The 25,814-nt window shown below is 39.3% G+C and overlaps 1 protein-coding gene across 2 annotated transcripts in view; it reads right to left on the reverse strand.

The window, feature by feature from the left end:
* ANKRD28 (ankyrin repeat domain 28) overlaps positions 1–25,814 on the reverse strand; it is an 86,648-nt gene that overhangs the window by 24,543 nt on the left and 36,291 nt on the right. For both annotated transcript variants that reach the window (XM_080974624.1, XM_080974623.1), the window contains exons 3-9: positions 13,406–13,484; positions 11,394–11,464; positions 8,632–8,832; positions 7,768–7,855; positions 4,385–4,527; positions 2,614–2,826; positions 1,015–1,093 (exon numbers count right to left, since the gene is read on the reverse strand). In XM_080974624.1, coding sequence (XP_080830750.1) covers positions 1,015–1,093; positions 2,614–2,826; positions 4,385–4,527; positions 7,768–7,855; positions 8,632–8,832; positions 11,394–11,464; positions 13,406–13,484 — 874 coding nt within the window. The remainder of the gene's footprint in view (positions 1–1,014; positions 1,094–2,613; positions 2,827–4,384; positions 4,528–7,767; positions 7,856–8,631; positions 8,833–11,393; positions 11,465–13,405; positions 13,485–25,814) is intronic.

A 25,814-nucleotide genomic window follows, 5' to 3' on the forward strand; every position in this document is an offset into this window, starting at 1 on the left:
TGGCAGAAGCTGGGACAGAGTAACGGGAGTTCACTCCGTTGTGTGGATTCGAACCACCGACCTTCCGATCGGCAAGCCCAAGAGGCTCAGTGGTTTAGACCACAGCGCCACCCGCAGGTCTCAAGGCAGTTCACAGGATAAAATCACAACATAAAAACATGAAATACACAATCAAAATAAAAACAATACCCCCTCAATAACCAAATAACTCCCCTTTCCTTCCTGCTAATGCTGATAATGAGACTCCATGATATCCTTCAAAGCAACTATCAGAAGACTTCTGGAGGTCACAGATCTTACTATAGGAGAAAACTGAATCATAGACTTGCGGGATGGGACCCCAAGGGTCATCTATATATTTGCCATGAGAAAAGCAGCATTGTTTTTTTGTGTGTTTTTTAAAGGAAAATTGAAATGTCTATGTTTGTGGCACTTTCTTTGATCCCAGGGCTGTGTGGGCTAGTTTCAGAGTTCTAGAGAAATTTACTCTGAAAGGAAAGCTGTCAGTATAAAACGTAAAACACAGGTTAACAGCATAATAAAGCCAACTAAAAGATGAGTGAGGGCAGGGCCCTCATAGCAGACTTATTTGCTTGACCCAGGTACTGGCAAACCTGGAAAAAATAAGTGGTTGCCTCCCCAGAGAGAATTCTTCCCCATCAGTTTTTAAGTGCTGTAGCACTAAATTAATGACTTTATATACCCGACTTTAACATTAGTGTTTTAAAATGCAGGATTAGTGTTATAAGACTGTAACAGAATCTAGACTTATAAAGGTGATGCAGCATACTGGAATTACAGGTTTTTAAATAAAGGAAAGAGTTTGCTATTGATTTAGTAACCTGAAGATTACAGAAACTTCAAATTTCTGAGAATCATATTTCAGCACACAAGGCAGACAGATGAAAAGGTTAAAGCTAGTAAATTAACTGATTTATTTAAAATGTCAAACCATATGCATCGCATGACAGTGACAGAAACATTAATATTTTAATATGTTTTCTTTTCTTTTACCATTCTGGATGATTGTTTGTGATCTTGAAAATCTTCCATGGATTGCTGTCATATGCAATGGTGTTTTTCCATCTTTACTCTGGGGAAAAAGAAGTCAACCCATGGCTACCAAGTCAATTGACAACATTAGATAGACAACTTCAGTGTTTTATTTTTGCTTCATTTATATTCCTTTCCTGCACTATTGTAACGTTGTGATAGAGGCTTTTCAACATTATAGTTTTGTAAATATTTGCATTATAACTGCACACAACAACACAGTGAGGCCCACTCTGAACTGTATGTTCAGGGCACTTGCTGTTTATACAACAATGACAGCAGACAATCTTTATCACCTAGCACCTTAGCCACATCCCCAAGCAAGGATGCCAGAATAGTCAAAGCAAGCTTTTCATTGTACACCTAAGGCACCCAAATCTGTTACACACAAATATTTCACCTTTGTAACCTGACACGTTGGTGTTGACCAGAAACCCACCAGCAATTCATTGCAAATCAGAAGCAATGCTCAACAGAACTATTCCATTCTGGAGGATACTGTATATTTTATATGCAACCATTCCCCTACAATCACATCTTAGAAGTAGGTCAACCTTAATGCATGAGGTAATTCCGATTTTTTGCTGAACTGCGACAAAGCATTTATAATCTGCAGCCATGATTAGCTATGCAAACATGAACAGAACGGTCAGAAAAAGAAACGTTTTCATACATTTAATATAGACAATGTGATAATAAAATACAAAGATAAAAATTCTGATTATTTAAAATACTGCATATATTAGCATTTCAAATGGTAAACTGCTTTGAGAGAATTGGCAGAAAGACAGCACATAAACAAAGTTAAACATGTAAGTAAATAAGCAAGCAAACAAACTGCCATTCATCCCATTTCAATATTCAGAGAGTAATGTATTTTTCTCTTCCCCATCTCAAGAGAATGGGGATTGGGGGACAATTGTGGAACAAAGAATGGTAAAATATATTGCCAGCACTCTTTAGTTTTGGCTTACATTTCTATGTATCTATTGATCATCATTACAAAGTAAAACACAGGCCATTTCAATGAATTATTTTGTGTTATGTGGGGGGGGGGGGTTCTTTATCTGAGCAATATACTCAGATGCACATTTTAAAAAATGTTCAGCTTTGTCTAACCTTATTTTTCATAACTTTCCAATAGTCAGTTGGAAGCTCTCTGAATTATTAAACTTTCTTCTTAGTCCCTTTTGTGTGACCTGTATGAGTGGTTCTCAAACGTTTTGGATCAAGTACAAACCATATCTACTTTGTTTTCATTGAGTGAACCACAATTACATGGGTGATTCTGTGGACAACTTGATCAAGTAGGGGGATTCCTCAGAGCCCCTTGGCAAAAAGTAGGCTTTAGAAAGTATCCTGGAAACCAATGAACCATAATCCTACAAGCTCTCCCACTTATTCACACAGTAAAATGCATTGAGCCATGCGTTTGTTGAATATTAACATGTGCATATTATTTTATATTGCGTTTTAGGATGACGTGCATATTGATAATGCCAAGAAAATGTTCATAAATATTGTTACAGCATTTAAAATTCACCTTTCAGATCATTTTACCTTCATATTCACATCTGCGCCATTACAAACCAGAAGTTCTAAACACAATGCTCCATGGGTCGATGCAGCAGCGAAGTGTAAAGGTGTAAATCCCTTCTCATTCATTTGATTTACATTAGCACCAGAGTCTATCAGTTCATTTACTACAACATCTTGTCCATTGAAGCAAGCGACATGAAGAGGTGTATTTCCATATGCATTTGGTTCGTTCATCTGTAGGGGAAAATATGATGGGGGAGTCTTTCAAATGTTAAGTCCTTAGGCTACTTTTAGTCCATCACAATAATAATTTATATTCAGCAAATGTTATGAACAATATACCGTATTTTTCGCCCCATAGGGCGCACCGACCCATAGGATGCACCTAGTTTTTTGGGGGGCAAATAAAGGAAAAAATGTTTTCCTTTATTTCCCCCCCAAAACCAGGTCGGGGAACAGCGGGATGGCGGCGCTCCGCCTCCCCGCTGTCCCCCGAGCTTGCGGGGCTGGCGGTGGGGAGAAGCATGCTTCTCCCCGCCGCCAGCCTCCAAACCAGGTCGGGGAACAGCGGGATGGCGGCGCTGCGCCTCCCCGCTGTCCCCCGAGCTTGTGGAGCTGCCCAATATCTGCACGAAGCCCGGGGCACGCTGTGCAGCGCCCCCCAGGCTTCTGGGTCCAGGCAGCTCTCCGCAAAGCAGTGGGAGAGCTTCGCGACTTCGCGCAGCTCTCCCACGGCTTGTGGACAGCTTCCTGAAGCCTGGAGAGCGAGAGGGGTCGGTGCGCACCGACCCCTCTCGCTCTCCAGGCTTCAGCAAAAGCCTGCATTCGCCCCATAGGATGCACACACATTTCCCCTTCATTTTTGGAGGGGAAAAAGTGCGTCCTATAGGGCGAAAAATATGGTACTTGTTCAATAAAAATGACAATTATTCATTGAATCTGAATCAAGGTGGATCACAGTCCAGTACCAGAAAATGTACTTTACATATGAATAGTCACAAGTTTAATTCCAGTTAAAAGGACCTCAGATTTGCAGGACAGAGGAAGGCTGCAGCTAAGTGAAGCAGACCACACTAGGCTACATGAACTATGGTATATGACTCATTATAAACCTTCAGATTTTCAATTATTAGTTACAAGAATTTAGCTCTAATTGACATGTGATTACCCTTTCTTCCATCATAAAAATATAATACAATCAGTAAATCTGTAAAGTACTCTTCCAGAGTTCTGATTATCCTAGGCAAGTTGTAAAACTATAAATATATGGATGCATACAAGGGTGCAACAATGCAGAAATTAAGATTATTTTGTCACCTTCCTAATCCCTTCCCTGCTGTGTTATTTCTCTTTCATAGGCTGCCTGTTTTATACTAAGATGGTCTACAAGAAGGCAAGGCCTGTAATTAAAAAAATTAATTGTACAGTGGTACCTCGGGTTAAGTACTTAATTCGTTCCGGAGGTCCATTCTTAACCTGAAACTGTTCTTAACGGGAAGACCACTTTAGCTAATGGGGCCTCCTGCTGCTACTGCGCCGTGGGAGCATGATTTCCGTTCTCATCCTGAAGCAAAGTTCTTAACCCAAGGTACTATTTCTGGGTTAGCGGAGACTGTAACCTGAAGCGTATGTAACCCGAGATACCACTGTATAAAGAACACTAGCTATTCCAGAAACATCCTTTTAGAACAGACTAGATATTATGCCAGTACATACTACATACAATTCCTCAAAACCTGTCTTAACAATGTACAAAATAATGAGAAACAATTTAGAGTCATCTCTTACTCACATCAACTCCAAGATCCAGAAGATACTTGACTACACTAATCATTCCACTGGAAGCTGCAGCATGTAATGGTGTGTATGATTTTTTATCTTTACACGTAACTTCAGCACCATTGGCTACTAGCAGTTTTACAACATCAATATGACCTGAAAAAAATGAATAATTATATCATTTATTATACTGCAAACTTTTAACTGGGGCAGAGTTAAGGTCACATGTTTGAGATTATGGTGGTGTTATGATGACTGATAATAGACGAACACATTCAAGATTGCCCTTCTTTTTAACAGTGAGTTGCGGGTCTCATTCATTAAGTTTAAAAAGTGAAATCCAGTCCTTTTGATCTACAAGATCTATCAGCTAATGTAAGTGAAGGGGGGGGCGGCGGCATTTTTTCCTTATTCTCCTTTTTGCAGCTCCCTTCCTCCCAAGTAGCTTGGTTCAACAGAAAGAGTGTACAGGCCCTGAGACCGATGGTGCGGTTTGGATTTAATCGGAACAATAAGTGCTTCACTGTGGTAAACCAAAGAAAGGACCACTGGTGCAATCCAAACCCTGCACACACCAGCCAAAATTAGAAGGTTGCAATTGCCACACTTAATGCAAGCAGCACCTCTGATTTGATTGTTAGCCATCCCTTGTGACTTGGATGTCATCCACTTAGTATATACTGCCTTGATTTGCTTTAACAAGACACCCTGTCTGCATTTTGTGAGAGGTCCAAGTGTGGTTCCCTTCAGAAGGGGCAAGACCACGCCACTAAAAGCAACATATTAACGTTGCAGATACCTTTTCCATTTTAAGTCCTGTGGTGATCTAAAACAACTCAGGCTGCCCCAGGAAAACTTACCCGTGTCTTTTGTTATGGGCTCACTGTTCAGACCAGGCCTTTGTGAAAATTCACTGATTAATTATTCCTACAACTGGATCCACACTGCACCCAGAGATTGTTCAGCTTTTTCATATCTCCCTAGAAGTCTGCTCCATGCTACTATTCTCCAGACATCATACCGCTGTGGTAAGTTCGCTTCTTTCTGATTTTTTGCTAGATCCCTTCCTTGTCCTTTTTCTCTCTCCTTCCCCCACCCCATCTTGATTTCCTTCTCTGAAACACACTTGTCTATTTTCTTCTCAGAAATGGACTAGTCAAAACTCCTGTGCAGAGAGGCACTAGGCTAAGAGAGTTCAATGGAAGCCAAATAAAAATTTAAAGAGGAACAACTTAAGGAGGGGCTAAAGCAACTTAACTTTCTATTATTATTATTATTATTATTATTATTATTATTATTATTTTCATTTAATATACAATCTTTACAACAAAAGACTTCACATCCAAAATAAAATCATATATGGCAAAACCTTGAGTCTTATGTTTTCATTTGTACTAATCTCTTCTCATATTTCTTTACTTTAGTATTCCTTAATATTTGTCTCCTTATTTTAATTCCTTATTTTCTATCTCTTAAATCCAATCTATATCTTTAACATTTTTTCAGTTAATACCCTCATCTCTCCCCCTCCCCAAGACCCATTACTTCCCTCCACCCGTGTGCGATCTTCTTTACATACATTATTTTTGTTTATTGTTGCGTTACTCGCTGTTTATATTTATTGTTCCATCTTTATTATGATATTATCATATCTCCTTGCACCCTTTAAGCTACTGCATATTAATTTTTAGTCTCCAAAACCAACTCTTTTCATGTAAACTTTTATGCATTCCCACTTTTTATTAATTTTTGGATTAGGACAACCTCTAACTGATGCTGTTAACCTTGCCATTTCCGCAAATTCCTAAATTTTGACTCTCCATTCTAGTAATTCTGGTATTTTGTCTGTTTTCCAATTTTTCGCCACTAGAATTCTGGCCGCAGCTGCTGCGTAAAGGAATACATTCCTTTTATCCTTTGGGATATTGCTCGTTACTAAGCTCAGCAGAAATGCCTCTGGTTTTTTAGAGAGTAAACTCCTGAGTATCTTTTTGAGCTGTTCATGTACCATAATCCAGAATTGTTTGACCACCTTATACCCCCACCACATGTGATACATTGGAGATGCAAATCAGAGGTGGGGACAATGTAAGCAACTTAACTTTCTGAAGTTCCCCAATTTTTCAAGGATTGTGGTGGGTAAGGTGGTCTCATGGTTTGGGACAGGGGCAGCCCAACTAATTTTACTGCCTGTGGTGAAGCAGCGTATGCTACCTGCCCCCATTAAGTCAAAGTGCATTGTACCCAAGGCCCATCAAGTTCTGTTGACACCTCTCTTCGGCCTTCTTCTTCCCTATCTCTACAACAGTAACTAAACATACAGTCCAGACAATACTCGAGTTGCCTGAGGCAACTGCCTCACTCTGCCTAAAAGTAGTCAGCTCTACTAACATAGGGTGAGTGGTTATGTAGTATAATCCCTGTTTACTTTGCCTGTACGTTTCTGTGAAGGCACTTCAAACCACAAAGCTATTCATTTACTTTTAAACCATTCTATTCTTACTGCTAGCTCCTCTGAAAGGACAGTAATTATAAATTCCCTGAAGTAAGCAAGGTATTTGTAGCAAATGCAATTTGATCTGTAGCATAAAACCATCCCTAGTAAAGATCTGTTCTGTGAACGTTCTGGGTTCATGTGCATGCATGTATGGTCATAAAGGCAGAACTTGTTGCACTCTGCACCACCTTCCATGGTGTTCTGGAGGGTTGCCCAACTCTTTGGAACAGAGTGTGGGGTCACAGGGGGCTGGAGCAGAAAGTGGAGTCAGTGAAAATCACCACGCTTGTATTAGCAGACAACTTGACTAGATCAAAAGCCATTCAATGGCCCCGATTTTCATTCTATACTTCATCTCATACTTTCTTCAATATCTCAGAAATGTCCCTGTGTTATTTAGTAACATAGACATGTTTAATGAATACTTTGATCAATCACAATTGATTAAAAAGAAGTTAGTTAATTAATTGTTCTTTAGTTGGTGGAGAGTCCCAACCGATTCAATAATGTTTGTCTCTTTCATAGAAAATAATTTCTTTTTAGTACCATTAGGTGATCTTTTACATGTGAAAGATCCACAATGAACATGCTAGATGTATTTCTAATATTAGATGGGATTCATCCAGGAGAAAAGACCACCATAACCTTAAACCAGACATAGTGATGCAAAACTGAGACAAGGCTGGTGGAAAGATCAGTCTCTTATCCACACCAAACAAGGATTGCACTGGATGCTCTGTGTTCATATGTGCATTCAAACTGCCTATGAGATTCCTGATCCAGGAAGGAAACAGCATGCAGAAGCCTGCTTTAAGAACAAAACCCTGAAACAAAGAAATCAGCCATGAATAAATTCCTGCCGGAAGTCAAGTAAGGAAGAACAAAGTGCTTTTACATACCCATATAAGCTGCCCAGTGAATTGCTCGTCTGTCTTTCTTGTCAAAGGCATTGATATTGGCACCTCTAGACAATAATAAACTGACCATCTAAAATGAAGATAAGTTATATTTCTTAATATACATAAATATTTATATTAATTTAAAGCATAATCAAAGTTGAATAAACCTAATGCCTGCACAGCACTTAAAACTAAAATGCATCTACACTGAGGGAGAAAGTTACTGATAAGCTTATGTGATCACTGCAGGATTAAAATAACCAAAATAAATAAGCTTCTATCAGTTTAGCTAGCTATTTGGATTTTCACTAGAACAACTTTTCAAAAACTGTATTAAAAGTCACTGTTGAAGTAGTTTTTGCAACCCTGAAAAAGCAGAAGAATTAGGTGTGTCATCAAAAAATTGATTCTGATGGTTAAGGATTACATTAATAACTGACCATTACCAATGAACATTTTGCTACAGTACATGTGATGGAGACTAAAAGGCTTTAATTGGTTTGTAACTATAACGTATGTCTTCCCTTAATCAGCATTAAACAGTTTCAAGTAGAAAGAAAGTCATGAAGGCACATGACACAGGAACCTTGCTCTAGCTAAGTAGGTTTGGATGTTGACTGCCTGATAACCACGTTTACTACCCTGAGTTCTACAATGCAAGAAAGGCAGGATAAACATATCATTTTAAATTAAAGAAGGAAATATTTCTTTCCATACTATAAATAAAAAGCACAGTATTTCTGCAAGGCTAAAGTAAGCATGTTGCAGTTTTCCTTGCATGTAGCACTGGGATTAGGTAAACAGACCCCTGTTTGTGGAGGGACAGCTGGCTTGGGGGAGTCAAATATAAGAAGTCATCTGTACCTCAACATGTCCACTGAAGGCTGCATGATGTAATGCCGTTCTACCAGCACGGTCTGACACATTTACATTGCTGAGAAGTGGCACCAAGGCTTCTGCACACTTGACAGCTTTATTTGCAGCTGCTATGTGTAGGGGTGTTTGCCAATTTTTGTCACGGGCATTGACATCTGCTGAATGCTTCAACAACACCTGCACAGCATCCTATAAATATGAAAACACACACTTCCAATAAATAAAAAAGATTAGCAAAATAACCTCCCAATTTTGTTTCCTTTGCAGCTTATCTTAACTCCCCACCCCCACCCCAATAACCTGCCTCCCACTTCAATTACCCAAGTATTCTTCCTATGGACAAAAATCAAAACTGGCATTTAAAATTCTTATATACTCTGCAACAAAGTGTCCAGAAGCATGTGATCAAATATCTATTCAAAGGCTTATAAAAGGTTTAATGAACGCCTTTCAGCAAGCAACAGGTGACTGGGTATGACAGCTTCCATACCAAGTTCCCCCTATATTTGTCTCCACTTCCTTGCCAGCACCAGCAGGAAAGGAGGAGTTGACCTTTTGGACAGGCAGGAAAATTCTTTCTAGTGTTCATAAAACTAGCATTGATAATTGGTCCCATTGATTGAGGGATTTAGAAGGTTGTGGGGTCCTGTGTTATTTAAGTTGCAAGGTTGTTTAATGAGAGTGGGCAATATAAAAATATGTTTGGGTATGAAGTCAAGTGAAATTGAATTCTCTCCTCATGCCCTCTTTTGTGTGTCCCCCCCCCAAAGTTTAACTTTTTTTTAGTCCCTTCTACAAACTAATGAGAAAGCAATGATTATTAATGTTTACAAATGTGTTTTATTTTCTGGCTATACTGACCTCTACTTTCTCCTTTTCTTAAATCTATATATGCTGCGCTTTTTCATTTATAAATTACAAAATGTGTAGCCCAGCTTTCCACATAAATTTTTAAATGGTCAAGGCAGCTAAAACCATAAAACACAAAAATAATAGCCAGCTTGGAACCCCTGATAATATGTGTTTATAATAAAAATAATAAAATATAAAATGAGCATCTGCAACCATGTACATTTCCCTATGGGAACCTTGGCTGATTCACTGGTTATCAAGGCAGTACCTGTGTGGGACTGAGGTTGGAATACTATATCTGCCCAACTGCAGGTAAATCAGTGGTATTTACTGAGTGGATATGTAAAGGATTGCACTGTGAATTTTGCTTACGCAGGGTGGAAGGAAGGGCTCGTTGTACCTAGACACACTCCTCTTATTATTTCATACAATGAAACCTGGGTCAACAGTCCTAAGTGTTATCTGAAACCAGCATAACACCAAGTAGAGTCTAAACTGATCAAACTTTATCTGATATTCAGAGAAAACACATCCAGTTCAGACCATGAGTTTCCCAGGAATGTTTTAGCTTCAGAACTTTTCCTCTTAGAAATAATGCACGCGTAATAAAGAGTATTTAAAAAAATCAAAACAGAAGGCATTATGTATGTATTTTGCATTCTGTCCTTTTGTGTGACCTTGGCAAAAGCAGTTTAGGAGGCATTCGACTGCAATGATGTCCCAGCACAAAGGTGCAGAGCAAAAACCTTTAGTGCAAAAAATGGCACAATATTATTTTATTAATTTATGAATCCCCAAGGCGATCTACAGTCATACAATAAAAACAATTCAAAAAACCAACTACATGTGGGTTTAATAAAAATATATACAAACATCTAGGACAGAGGCCTTTTGAAAAGTTTTTTTCATCTAGCTGGAAAAGCTTGGCAAAAAAAAAAAAAAAAAAAAAAATCCACTGAAAGTACCAACAGTGGATTCTTATGTCCATAAGAATCATAGTCATTTTATGAATGTTTGTCACAGGTCCTCAGGGAGCCTTTGTAGGTTCCCTGCAACCTCTCTTTCCACCTTTCAGCAAGAAAAAAGCTCCGGAATAAAGACATGATGTGCATGTGTACTGTTCCCTCGGCCAAGCTCTGAGAAGAATCCATGTTCCTGTTCCAGCAGATTTTGACTACAAGCAGCTTCTCTGCTGCCACCAACTGAGCTATTAATCCTCTGGGAGGCTAGCTCTGAGGACCCTTATGCTGCCTTCAGCTGGTGACATGGCAAGTAGGATGGGAGGGGAAACAAAGACAAGAGTCAAATGTAAAGGTACACGTGCACTGATGGGCAGACAAGATGGCTTGAGGAGGGAACAAGGAGCTCATGGCAAGCACCAGAGTTGGAGGGAAAGCTGAGAAGCATCGGCAACACTGAAGAGCCTCAAGCTTGTTTCATTTCAGTTCTGAATTCTTTCCCATTTCAAAACAGAACAAACAGTTTTCAACTGAACTTGATCAAATAACTGCTTGCAAAAATTGTGTAAAAGTTTGGGTGGCAAAGAGCAACAGGAGCACCTGGGTATGTTGGGAAGCAAAGCACTACCTGGCTCAGGCTACAACCACAGCAACCAGCAACTCTATTTCCACTGAATTCCTCCAGTCCTCACATGGGTCTGGGAAGCAATGAAAATGAAGACAACAGGCAACTAGAGCTGAATAGTGCTTTGCATTATGCTGCCCTATAAAAGTGCTTTTTAAAACCTGCAGGAGAAAAAGAAAACAAAAAGTGGTGCTGGGGTGGCAGAGTTTATGGGTCCTTATATTTCTGCCTCAAAGTCTAGTACTAAGAGTGTCACTGTCTGCAGGATTCTTTTGCAATAAAATGTATTGAAGAGTTTTAAAGCAAACCCATACCTCACTACATGATGCAACAGCTCTGTGTAAAGGAGTCAACCATTTGCTGTCTTTGGCATTAACTCTAGCTCCTGCAAATGGGGGGGGGGGGAATACAAAAAAGGAATATTATTTGATACAAATTCAAATATCTAAATGACTATTAAAGATTAAGAAAAATAACATTAAAATATTCCTGCAGAGTAAATACAGATTGAGTGTAAACAAAATGTTTTTGCATATTGCAGTTTTTTTGTTTCTCCCTGACAATGACCAGAATTTTAATTTGTCCAACAGCCAGTTTCCTGAATTGTTCAGTACTGAAAGTAGTAACATAAAGCAGTAAATAAGCCAGTATGCTTGTTATCCCTACCTATTCAGTTTCTCTGACTAGAAAATTATCCCCTTTAATCCAGTTGTTTTTCTTTGATGATTGAGGATTAGCTCTATATTAAAACAACATACTGTATATACCCAGCTAATTGACAGTATTTCATGCCTGTTCATTAAATACTCAGGAATGCAGCACTTGTAGTCCCAAAGCAATACTATCAAACAAAAATCAAAGATTAAAGATGCAATTCTATGTATGTATATCTGGAAATAAGCCCCACTGAACACAATAGGACTTGCCTCTAAGTAAACATGCATAGCATTACACTGTAAGCAAACTAGACGACAGGAATTTTAGAGGAAGAATAGTAAGTTGTTTGGCTTCACCTTCTCCCACATTAAAACATTCTATGCCTATGAAGGAGAGACTAGTAGCAGCATCAATGTCAATTCCCATCAAGTCTAATCTTTAACAGAAATATACACATACTAATTTCAGCATTTACAACATTAAAATGAAAATAGTACTCAGTGTCCCAGAGTATAAATTACATTATCAGAAAAACCTCTGGGAACTAGTTAATGGACTGCCTGCATAACACTAGAACAGATGCATGCATTAATCTTACGCTAACATTTAGAGATGAAATGGCATGTCTGTTAAAGAAAATATACTAGAGGTGGCCTGAGAAGGAAAAAAGGAGCAAAACTGTTTCCTTGGGTATTTGTTCGAAGAAAGGCACAATCCTTTTCCACATTATCATACTACTCAAACTTGAATATAATAATGATTTGCACCAGATGAAGTGGAACAGAAAAAAGGGGAAACACTTTTTTAAAAAGGAAAACAGGAAGCTGCCATATCAGATTATTTGTCAATCTAGCCATATCAGATTATTTGTCAGTCTAGCCCAGTACGTCTATTCTGACTGGCAAGAACTCTTCCAGGTCTCAGATGGAGAGGTGTTGCCTAGCAGCTATCTGATTCCTTTAACTTAAAACTCTAGATAGTCAACCTGACATCTACATTCAACACATGTGCTCTACCACTGAGCTATAACCCCTCTCCTAAACAGCTTACTTATCAGTGAAACATCGAAGACAGGAGTAAACTTCCCTGGCACATATTGCTCAATTGTGCCAGCATTACCTCAGTTCCCTTCAACTGAACTGATGTTTAGCAAGCTTTCATTTATGCAATAATAGAAAATACTGAAAGTTGCCTCCATGACTGACGTTCATGTAATTTCAAATTTCAATTTCAACAAATGTTCACAAATAGGCATGGCATAGCCTTCCTAAAAACATATTAGCAACAGAGAAACAATCTGTTTTCCATAATAGTATATCTTCTATTTAGTTCATATGTAAAATTAGCTACAAAAGGAATGATTTAAATAAAACAAAACTGGAAACTTTGTAGCTAAACTATTTTTTTTAATATAGAAGCAGTATTTAAATAGTTGGCTAGCTATGCAATACTTTTAATAATTCTACAAATTAATAATAATTCTACAACTTTAATAATTCTACAACAAAACAAAAATGGATGACCAAAACTTTAGTTTTGTGTGTACGTTAAACACCTGAAAGGTTAAATTCAATAAACGGATTGTTCATATCTCTTATCACATTTGCAGAACTTGTAAAATTATTGTTCCAGTCACACATCTTGTCCATAACCAAGAAAAGCACCATACCAGATAAAATAAGTAGCTCAATAATTTCTGCATCTCCCAGATAGGCAGCAGCATGTAAAGGGGTCCGCTTTTCATTATCCTGTTGTAAGAGGAGGAAAGATTTAATAAATAATAACAAGTGGTAGAAGCATTCCCTACAAATTAATTAAAAATAATGGTGTAAAGCAGCAGTCAGCAACCTGGGCTGGATCTACGCACATCAAAGAAGCGTTTCAGTTAAACACATTGCAAATTTTGTATGAAAAATTGGGTAAGCAAAAACAGAACTCCACTGCGTGGAGTGTTACAGTGTTAGAATGCATAAACAACACATATACTGTAAAGCGTTTTTTCTTTACCAATGTAGCTGAGTCCCTGGTGTCCACAAAGGCTTTAATTGGTGCTCATGGGCAGGTGTCCTAGATTCTGAGTTTTCATTTTAAAAAAGGATTTAGCCCTCCTAGAAATGTAGTTATGGGCCAAAATGTGCAGGTATCTTCTAACCAATTTCTTCAGTGTGTGTGTGTGTGTGTGTGTGTGTGTGTGTGTGTTGCAGCCACCTTGTATATTTTCCTGATACTGAGAAATGTTCCCTATTGCTATTAGATAGCAACGGTATCAAAGTGTGCATGTGAAATCAATATTGTATAATGGTGTGATCTCCATGATCCTGAGCCGGAGGTCCTAGCTGACTTCCCATTGTAATCATAAAGTTGTTGGGAGTGGCTATCTAATCTTGTTATATGATACTCCCCATGGCAGCTGTTTTGTGTTATCCCACCCCTCATGGCAAGTATTTTGTGGGTAGCATCAGCAGCACTCACTCAAAATTCAACATGTGCCCAGTGGTCCATAAAGGTTGGTAATCACTGGTGTAGAGCTCTTTTTCAAGTACTGTATTTTATATTTTTAAGAAACACAGTTAACACCATAGCAGTGTTAAACATCTTAGGTGATGAGTACAAATGTCCATTCCATAATCAAGAACACTTAATGTAGATTAGCAGCCAAGCAAAATACTCCAATCTCCCTTTTATAATCCATCAGTATGGATTTCCAGTTAATGCTTACCAATAGAATTGGAAAACCCTTCATGAGAGGATGGAGCAATGCTACCAGTTACAAGCAAATTAATTTAAAGAGCAAAATAAATATTTGTTTTAATTTTTTAAAAAAGTTTCACTTAGAGTACAACCCTATATCTACTCAGAAGTAAACACCACTGAATTGAATGGAACTTTCTCCCATGTTAGGGTGTAGAACAGCAGCCTTAGTGCAATTCAAATGCTATATACTGAAACAAGCCCCAAAATTTATTTTTACTGGAATACTTGTAAATATATTAAGTCATGTCCACTCAATAACATACCATTATTTAACTTTTAAGAAAAAAAATGAAGAACTATTAATACTTCATTTTACTCATTTTAGCATGCTAGAAGAGCTGTGGGTGCATATGTACTCCCTAAGGACTGTCACATCATTAAAAAATTAGGATTTAGTCTAGTTTTCACCAATATTGTATGCATTCCAGTTGCTGAATATGACTTGTATTTTGCCCATCCATTATATATGTCTACTCAAAGTAAGTCTCACTGAGTTCAATTGCGCTTAATCTTAGAAAGGTGGATACAGGATTGAGCCTAATTAATTTTCTGAAAATACATTTCTAAAACGGGAAAATAGTCCATATAGGAATATAGTAATAGAAAATTATACACCTCACATCACTGCCTCAAACTGTAATGTGCTGTTACTTCCAAATATGAAAACTGCTCTTTGAATGTTCCTTCCCAATTACGGTAATATTACTTAAACCACTTTGCTGATTTGGATATTAGAACAAACTGTGGTGTGAGGAAATCAGGAAAAGTGAGAGAGAAGGAAGTTAAGCTTTCTCCTGATGTTCTAAACTGTAGTGTGGAGGACTGGGGAAAATGGTTTCAGTTTTCACAAACCAGAAAATGGAAGGCAGACATGAATGAAAAGAAGCGTCACAACAATTCCATGTGTTGTTTTCTGAATTCTGTATGCATGCATCTTCCAATATAAGTCAATTTACTTCACAAATGAGAATGAGAAACCAGAAAATCCAAGGCTACGTGCTAGAGGCCTTGACACTATACTGAATGATGCTTTGTAAATTCCTAGTTTCCTTCTAAGAATGTCATTGTTTACTAATCCAGACAAATGTTATTATTAGCATTAGTATTTTCCATGTGCTCTTCAGTGAAAATGCTCCAAGCCCGGCTTTAAAAAATCACTAATAAGAGTCCCTGCCTTCAGGCTTACACTCTTCAAAAGACATGAAATAAAAGAAATATGGAGGGGGGGAAAGCAGGGGGCAAGCTACACTCAGGCACTAGGTCTACACTACAAGTCTAGCAACCAGATGAAATGAAGGAGAAAGGACTTGCTAGTCTCTCAACAGAACAGATGGAATGACCCTATTTCCCCAAATGCCCTTCTGCTGCAGCCTGACAAAATGCAGTACTATCCTCACTAACTTTTACTATCTTATCGTGGATCTAGGAGTTTCACAGCAGAATAAATATCTTTTAACAACATTGTTTTAAAACACTACTTTAAAAGATATTTCACTTCATCACTCTTAAAATACTGGACACAAACACAGCAAGCCAGGCAAGTATTCTTATTCCTATTCTGTTGTATGATCTTCCATTTATGTTTGTTTACTATCTATTTTTGTCATTCCTTCAGCAAGGTTCTTACATATCATATCATCATAGCCTCTGTCACCCAAAGGAGATAGGACACACACAAACGTAGTTTTAATAAAGGGAAACCAATCAGGAAACCCGGGTTTGTACTGATGCAGCCAACACAGGTGTTCTGCATTGCGGACCTATTAACATGTGTAATAAATGGCCACCAACTAGCACAGAAAACATCTGGTTTCTTTTTTCCATTCAATACTACTACCTCACGAGTTATTTTCTCCACAACTGCAGCAAAAACAAAACAGAATTTTGTTGTACCTTTCATAATAATAAATATGCCACTCTTTAAGATGCAACGAGATTCGCTATTGTTGCACAAGGAAGATCCATTTTCCCACTGCTTCCCCCATACAAATACCCACATTTTTAAATAAAGAAGCATCAACTCAACCTCCAAGGCACATGTTTGGGTGCAACTAGATATTTGCTATATTTTGAAAGCACCATTAGACTTGAATGATTACAACAATATTACTTTTATGCTGATATTTTTAATTTTTTTTACACAAGTTAACCTATGTGGAAAGACACCTGCCAAAGTTCTAAGGGGGTTACTGCAAACACTCATCAGCTCATCAGAGTGAACTCCCTTGAATGTGTACCCTTCAAAGGTGCTGCCTCCCTTTGACTGAATGGAGCAAGCTCCTTTGAAGGAGTGCTCTCAGTGCCAATCAATGAAACTTGCTTCTTAAATTGGAGCTTTCCCCTCTCTGCTTCAACATGAATCAAACAAGTCCCACTCGCCAAGCTCCTTTGTGGACATGTCTGTACCTCCCCTACACCTGATATCACATTATAATGACAGGTAGGCATGACCTGTGGGGGAAAGCTTTATGGGCCAAATTAGGACCCAGACCAGGCATAATTAAGCCCATTTGTCATAGGTTCCCCATCACTGTTGTAGACCTAAACTGTACAGGTCCAAGTAACTTTCACCCAAACATAGGAAGTTTTCAAAATTTGTTAATTTCTTTCGTTACAGTTTGAATTCAACATGCTTTAACAATATGCTAGAAGTGCTAGCTTCCACAAGTCTGATTCTTCTGGAACACACTGAGCTCAAAACTGAACATGTTATGCAACTAAGCAATAAAATAAAATAAACCAAAACAGGCCCCTGCACACACAATTCAGAGAACAAGGGCTGTCTTTTCATGCATTACAAAAGAGGTGCCTAATTAAGACCTTAAATATTAGAATCACAGCAAACAGAAGGTGTGTGTGTTCTCTTGGCATCTCATTTGGCAAAGTGGTGCTGCACTTTTTTGTAGCTGGAAAAACAGTTGCATAGTCCCTTTATACTTTCAGTTCCAGTTCTTTCTACTTAGCACATTGAAACTCTGAGACAATAAAATATAAGTGTTATTCAAGCTGTACTGCTAATAAAGTGTTCACATTAAAATCAAGTAAAATCCTGATGGACCTAAAAATAGTTCTTGCCAAGGTTTGGGTAGATTACACACTTGATATTAGTGTCATCAACAAATCTCTTAGAAACATACAGAACCTGTTCTGTATCAGCACCTACAGTGTTCCAAGGTGTTGGGAAAGGCACTCAGATGTCTCCTAGTGAGGGAGATTGAAGCTTTATGGACCACAGTGACCTACCAGCCTTTTAATGTCTGATATTTAATAATAATAATAATAATAATAATAATTTATTATTTATACCCCAACCATCTGGCTGGGTTTCCCCAGCCACTCAGGGCGGCTTCCAACTAAATATTAAAATACAATAGTCTATTAAACATTAAAAGCTTCCCTAAACAGGGCTGCCTTCAGATGTCTTCTAAAAGTCTGGTAGTTGTTTTTCTCTTTGACATCTGGTGGGACGGCTGTGTTCTGCTATATTCTGTTTTGCTGTGTTCTGCTATATTCTGTTGAAAGCTGCCCAGAGTGACTAGGGTAAATTACCGTATTTTTCCGTGTATAACACGCCTCCATGTATAAGACAACCCCTATTTTTTGGGACTGCAACAAAAAACTTGGGGGGGGGGGAATTGCCCAGAGTTATTGAGCTTTTTTGGGGGGGGGGTCAACGCTGCCAATCACTCTATAGCCTGCCTGCCACTGCAAATTGCACATAACACCGTGGCCACCAATCGTCTGCACGCTTGCCGACAAAAGCCCACTTGCCACACGCACGCCTTGCTGCTGCTGTAAATCAACATCCACAGCCAATCATCAGCAGGCCTTGCCACAGCAACCAATCACATGCCCAATCACCGCTGCCAATCTCCTGCTGGCTGCTGCCACCAATCGCCCATCCCCCATCTGTTATCAGTGTATAAGACAACCCAAAAATTTTGCCTATTATTTCTAAGGAAAAAATATTGTCTTATACACGAAAAAAATACGGTAGTCAGATGGGTGGTGGTGCTACATTGGTTATTACATAGAAAAATGTATAAACTACCTGATTAAAAAGTGTTGTGCATAGTAAAATTGTAGATTAAAAACCCAGCTAAAATCTACAAAACTGGTTTAAACAACTATATGCAAACCAATTATATTTAAAAAAACAAAATTAGTAAAACATTTTAAACTAATACAGGTAACTAAATACTATGTCTGGGTAGGCTTGTTGATGATTAAAACATTGTAGCAAAGGCTGCTGCCTAATGTTAACAAGCAGGGAGCTCCAAAAGCCCTGGTGCTGCCACACTAAAAGACTTCTCACAAATGTGCAATGAACATCATGTGGCACTTGTAAAAGTACAAGTTCTGAAGATCAGAGTGGTCAGATAGACACATATGAGGCAAGGTGACTGTGGTACCTGCTGTCTTGAAAGATGTGATGGAGTGGCCACGCCTAAAGAAACCAGCCATGTACCCTTTAGACTGAAATAACTATCAACTGCTCGCAAATACTCCTTCTTGGGGAAAGTAGTGGAGAGAGTCGCGGTAGGGCAGTCACAAGCATTCTTGGAAGCCACATATTATTTAACCCTGTTCCAAACTATGTTTAGGCCTGGCCATGGGACTGACCTGGCCTTAGTCACCCTGGTGGATGACCATTACATAGAATAGGTTCCAGGGAGTGTGACATTGCTCCTGCTTCTCAGTCCCTCCCCAGCTTTCAATGCTATTGGCCATGGTATCCTCTTGGACTAGCTCTGTGAGAATGAAAATGGAGGGCATTGTGTCACAGTGATTCCCATTCTACCTACAGGACAGCACTAGGAGAGTGCTTTCCAGACCGCTGGTGGTTATACTATGAGATGCTGTAGTGCACTATTCTACCCCCAATGCTATTTAATATCTACATGAAGCCACTGGGAGCAATCATTAGGAGTTTGGGGGCACATTAATATCAGTACACTGCTGACATGCCACATAACATCAGAGTCAGGAGAGGTCACGAGGTCCCTGGACCAGTGCCTGCATGCAGTGGTGGAATGGATGAGGGAAAATAAGCTGAGCTGGAATCCTGGCAAAACAAAGGTACAGTGAGCAACTGGCTCCTGTGTCTGAAAAATTGATCAACTGTCTGCTATGGAGAGCATTTGTGCTCCCTCCAGGTAAGCAGTCTGGGAGTGCTTCCGGATGTAGCCTCAGTAGCTAGAAGTAACTTTTATCAGCAGCGACCAGTATGACAGCTATGGCTGATCTTGGGCCAGGAAAACTTGACACAGCACTTCAGACACTGGTGACTTCAAGACTGAATTACTTCAGTGCACTCTATGCAGGGCTTCCCTTGCACTTGACTGGGAAGCTGCAGTCATTGCAGAACGCTGTAGCACAGTTGCTGACAGGAGTGAGAAGCTGCCTGCACGAAACACCTCTGCTCAGAGATATGCAGTGGTTGTCTATTCGCTACTGGGCCAGGTTCAAGGTGATACTATAAATATATAAAACCCTTAACTGCTTGGGATCAGTTTACCTGTCTAATCCCATAATCTGTTACAGATGACACACAATACTCATTCCAAACTTGTAAGAAATCAATCTTTTCGTCTGGCAGCATATACTCTGGAATTCCTTGCCCACTGACATCAGGCAGGCACCTTCACAAGCCTGCTTATAACATTTTGGCTTAGGCAAGCCTATCTAGACATGTAGAAGTTGCATGTATTTTTCTGTTTTAGCTCATGTTGATTTTAGTCATCTTTTGAATGTTTTATAACTCATTTTTAATCAATAATTTTAATGTTTTACTTTCTATTTTTTGTGAACCACTTAGAGGTTCTCTATATTACAAGCAAGCAGTATATAATTTTTGCTAAATAAATAAAATTAGGCAACGCTTCAAGTAAACTGACCCCAAGCTGTTGCCTAGATGGGCACAGCTGGGTCAGATCTACTCTACCCAGCTCCTCCACCTAATTCTTGGTAACGCACATTTAGTGATAGAATAACCAGGGAGCTAGGGTAAGGGCTAAAGGAAAACCGAAAAGGGGAGTCCTGCCAGAAGCTATTCCCTTCACCACACACCATAACTTCCATTGCTCATGATCACTCTTACCCCAGGACCACTCATTTCTCCCAGCTCTGAAATCATGACTACTTGGGCTTATGGATACCCCACCAATATACTCCCCACTTTAGCAGCAATAAAAGATCTAATTACAAGCAGTAGTCAGCAGCAGCAGCATGGCATTAACTAAGAAAACACTGCAATAAGAACTAGGTAAAAAAGATGATTAAAGTACCTGTGCTTACAGCAGTCAAAAATATTCAATAAATGAAGTTCCTGGGAAATTACCCTTCCGGTCAAACCATCTCCTGATCTTTAATGCTGTAACCAACAAGCTCTCACCTGGTCAATCCCAGACACTATCCATCTTTCACCTAAGAGAAATCACAGCAATATCCTCCACCTCCACTCAGTCTCCTACTCTGAGTAGTATCACAGATACTCCCTGGACCCTGCCTCCTACCCAGATCCACAAGCTAGCAATCCACATTTCCAACAGCTGACAAGGGGTGATGCTGCCCACAAGTGACTCTCCAAAGGGATGTTCTGTTGCTTGCAATCAGGTTGGCTTTCATGAGTCCTACCCAGAAAATTCGGTTTCAAGCCTCTTTGCAATGGAAGCTGATCACCCCAGGCTAAGGCTTCGAGCCAATGCAGCTGCTTTGCAGAACTTGTCTTGCTGCTGCCACTAACACAACTTCACAGTGTTGCATGTCCAAGCTGGGGCAAGCAGCTATAGAAGGAGCAGGGGGCAGTTTTTATCACTGAATTTTTACAGGCATATAGCTTCCCTTTGTACTTCTAGAAACACAGCAAACATCATGCACCCTGGCTAAGAGACATGTTCTGTATAACTTAAAAATGTATACAGTATACCACATTCAAACATGGCTGCTTCTAGTGAAGTTGATGTTTCACAGACTCTGCAAGACACATGGAAGCAATGTTGCCAGAAGCAGCACCTTGTGATCAGTGAAAATTGACATCTGTGAAAGCTACTAATTGAAATATTATCTAGGAAGAGAATACAATTTAACAAGGCACTTTTCTTTTTTATGACATCTCTGCTTGTGTGTGGTTCCAGTTGCAAAAGAAAATTATCCACTAATCTTTTAAATAATTAATGCATTCAAAAAACAGAAAGACCAAAGCTGTATCTACTTTTGAAGTTAATTAATTTCTGCTTGGTGTTTTGCTAGATTTCCTTATTTAATTCATTTCTATTTGGTTGCATACAAGCTGATGCATGCCAACTAAAAAAAACCCCTAAAAAGCCCGAAACAACTCATGTACACTACAGAAGCACACCAGGGGAAAGCTATAATTGGCTCTCTGGCATATATTTCTGTGCTTTTCTTAAAAGTAAAAAAAGAAAGAAAGAAAAGTGTGTACTGTCAAAGGCTATAGCTTTCACAAGTACAAGAGTAGCAACATCTACACTTTTACAGAGATATGACATACACAGAGGTCTTCATTATCTCCTCCTTAAAGTACTTTCATATTTCAAATCATGTCTTCTACCTAAAAACAACTGGATTCTTCTTGGAAAACTCCCTTTTACCCTGGATGCAAGGTCATAGACCAGGAGCTAAAGAGCATGAAACTAAAAAACATAGGGATCAGCTGTTCAAACCCCCACCACATAACCTAAAGTTATTGAATCCTGGCTCTAGTTTTCAGCTTCTTTATTACTTAAAAGGTAATGGGACTCCTGACTGTTAAGTCCAGCCACAGACGGCTCTGGGGTTGCGGTGCTCATCTCGCTTTACAGGCTGAGGGGCCCGACATTTGTCCACAGACACTTTTTCCAGGTCATGTGGCCAGCATGACTAAGCTGCTTCTGGCGAAACTAGAGCAGCGCACAGAAACGCCGTTTACCTTCCTGCCAGAGAGGTACCTATTTATCTACTTGCACTTGATGTGCTTTCGAACTGCTATGTTGGCAGGAGCAGGGACCGAGTAACGGGAGCTCACCCCGTCGCGGGGATTCGAACCACCGACCTTCTAATTGGCAGGCCCTAGGCTCTGTGGTTTAGACCACAGCGCCACCCGCGTCCCTCTCTATATTACTTAGTTGGTCATTTAAAAAACAATTATATCTGTAAGGTAAAAGTAGTTCCAAGTACAAATATAGCAGAAACAGATTTTATTGTGATATATTTGTCATTTTAAAAACTACTGTAGCTGAGGTTGCAGAAATATATAATCAAGGATAAGACCAACAAATTTTCACTATTTTATTTTTAAAATTTCTATATTTCTATATTTCTTTCTAAATTTCTATATTTCTTTATATTTTTAAGAAAAATCTCAAAGCGGTTTACAGCATATTAAATCAATAAAACATAAATAAAACAATCTGAAGAAAGTCAAATATAGAGCATACAGTCAAAGCAACATAACAGAAAACTAAAATATTATCTTAGATTTCAAAATAAAACATTACAAAGGAGGTCAACTACAGAATACATATTTAACATAGTAGGGCTGGGTGAATCTGGGTCCCGCCCCTAGACCAGGTGGAAAGGGCCTTGAGGGAGTGGCCTTCATGCCTCACAGCTGAGCGATCAGAAGAAATGAATGTGTGTCTAACAATGGAACTGAGGGATTTTAATATATGCTTTATTTGTTTCTGTAGCACAAAAGTAGGTAAGCATGTTCATCATAGCTGTCAAGTGTCCCTTATTTGAAGGGACAGTCCCTTATTCCAGCGCCATGTCCCACTGCTGTCCCTTATTGATAGACGTTCCTTAAATGTCCCTTAAATGATGTCCCTTAAATTTCAAAGGAAGCAGCTCCTCTCCCTCCCTCCCTGCCAGCCAGGGAGGAGGGAGGCTCCAACTGTGTTGCTTGGCTGTGTTGCTCACCCAATAAGAAGTCTAAGAACGACTGGGGGGTGGAGCTTACATGCCTTGTGTGTGGCTAGTTAATGCAAGCTGAGGGGTTTTTTGAATGCTGAACGCTATTTGTTGCACGTGCTGCTGCAAACTTTGCAGTGCAAAGCCAGGCCGGGGAGCCATCTTAGGCTGAGGCTGCATAGGCCTTGTGGTGCATGTGATTCAGATTCTATTCAGTTGAACCTCTGGTTACAAAGTTGGTTGGACAGTGTTCTCGAAGCTACCCAGCATGAGTTTGACCAGACTGCAGGAGGACAGGAAGACTGGAGTGCCTGGAACAGGTGAGGCTTCAGGTCCCTTATTTTGGCTGCTGGTCCCTTATTTTCAAATCTGTAAGTTGACAGCTATGATGTTCATTTCCATTCCAAAACAATTTCCAGCAAAACTACAATATCTGCACTCTCTGCACATTTGTGGAGATCAGATGAAAATTACACGTGCCTCAGATCAGTACTATTCCACAATCTAGCTTACCATTAATTTAGACATGCCCAAGTAATACTGCAATGATAGTTACAGTGGTACCTCTGGTTACGAACTTAATTCGTTCCGGAGGTCCGTTCTTAAGCTGAAACCGTTCTTATCCTGAGGCGCGCTTTTGCTAATGGAGCCTCCTGCTGCGCGTGCGCCTCCGGCACGTGATTTTCGTTCGCACCCTGGGGCAAAGTTTGCAACCAGGAGCAGCTACTTCCAGGTTAGCGGAGCTCGTAACCTGAAGCGTTCATACTCAGAAGCGGTCGTAACCAGAGGTACCACTGTATTTCATAATATTTTAAGTGCTGCGCTTTCATGAATGTGAAGATTCATCTTTTTGAAAGGATCCTGCATCTTCTCAGTGATGGCTCCCCATTTGTGGAATGGCCTTCCTGGCACCTATATCCCTCACTGACTTTCAGGGCACATGTTAAAACATTCATATTTACCCAGGCATTTGATGAGTGATATTAGCCATGGTAAATGTGAAATTAATAATTTTGAGGGTATATGGTTGTTATTTTAGATATTATAAATGTTTTAAATGGCTTTACAATGTTTTAAAATATGTAAAAAAAAATAATTTTATTTTAAACTGTACTGTATAGCATTTGATGTTTGTTACCCCAGGATTGCTTAGAGGGGAGGGTGAGATACAAATGTAAATAAACAAGCTGAGATTCATTGAGACAGAAAGTAATATCAGCAGAAATCCTTGTCCTGACAGTCCAGGAAGGGAGAGTGCAGGAGTCTCTTGGATTCACAAAGTTTTCTCCACATAGAGTTAAATCATGGCCTAGCACCATGTGTGAACTATCCCATCCTGGAAACTGGGGAGGACTCTCTCTGCCTCTAGAAAAATATTCCACTATTCACACAGAACAGTAAAATATTCCACTAGTGCAAACGGCGTTCAAAACTCCCATTGTTCTAGGCGCGTTTTGCAACAAGGAATTACATTAGCTCCTAACTTTCATATCTCAGTTTCTAACTCTTCTAAATTCAGGTAGGTAGCCATGTTGGTCTGACACAGTCGAAGAAAATATTTTTTAAAAATTGTCCAGTAGCACCTTAGAAACCAACTAAGTTTGTTCTGGGTATAGCGTGTGCATGAGCTACTGGACAATTTTAAAATCTTTTTATTTATTTTAACGCTTCTAAGTAAGTGCAAACTTACGTTACTAAATAGGAGGAAATGGCTAATCAGTTTGTTGGCATCTTTACATAAAAAGGAAATGAAAAATCATGTTTGTCTAGAAACATTATGTTGGTCAGTGTTTATTTTTAGAAAAGTCTCTTCTGTGCTAGTGAACTACCAATCCACAATGGAGGGCCTTTGCACACGGTTCCATCCTGCTTTGTTTCTATAACTATAGAGCATGCATGGTGACTCCAACAAAATGCAAAATAGCATGGCCTCAAGCTTAAACAAGGTAAAAATTTAGAACAAATTTTTACTTTCCCGGAAATGACATCAGTGGCTGATGAGTGGACAACAATGAATAAATTTAGGCCAAAGGCAGGAAACAACTTTAACAGACTACTGTTTAACTATTATTCAGCCTTAGCAGAGCACTGGATGTTTGCTACTCTTGCACAGTGACCAGGATCTAGAGAACTAGGAAGAACATCACATGCACCCAGAAGCTGACATCCCTTCCTACCTTACACCTTACCTTGTATTTTCCTTCCAGGATGCAGCTAGAAGGAAAATACTCAACACCCACCCACTCAGGATTTATTCCACTCATGAACAAGCTCCACAGATCCTAGCCGATGAAGTTAAGCAACTGCGCTTGCTTGTGCTTTTACGGTATCTTCACCAATTATACTTGAGTATGATTCCTATGGATGTTGTCAAGTTTTATTCATAATTAGCAGGGGAGAATCTTTCTTCCAAA

The sequence above is a fragment of the Podarcis pityusensis genome, assembly GCF_964106645.2.
Source record: "Podarcis pityusensis genome assembly, chromosome: 12".
In the NCBI taxonomy this organism is placed as follows: Eukaryota; Metazoa; Chordata; class Lepidosauria; order Squamata; family Lacertidae; genus Podarcis; species Podarcis pityusensis.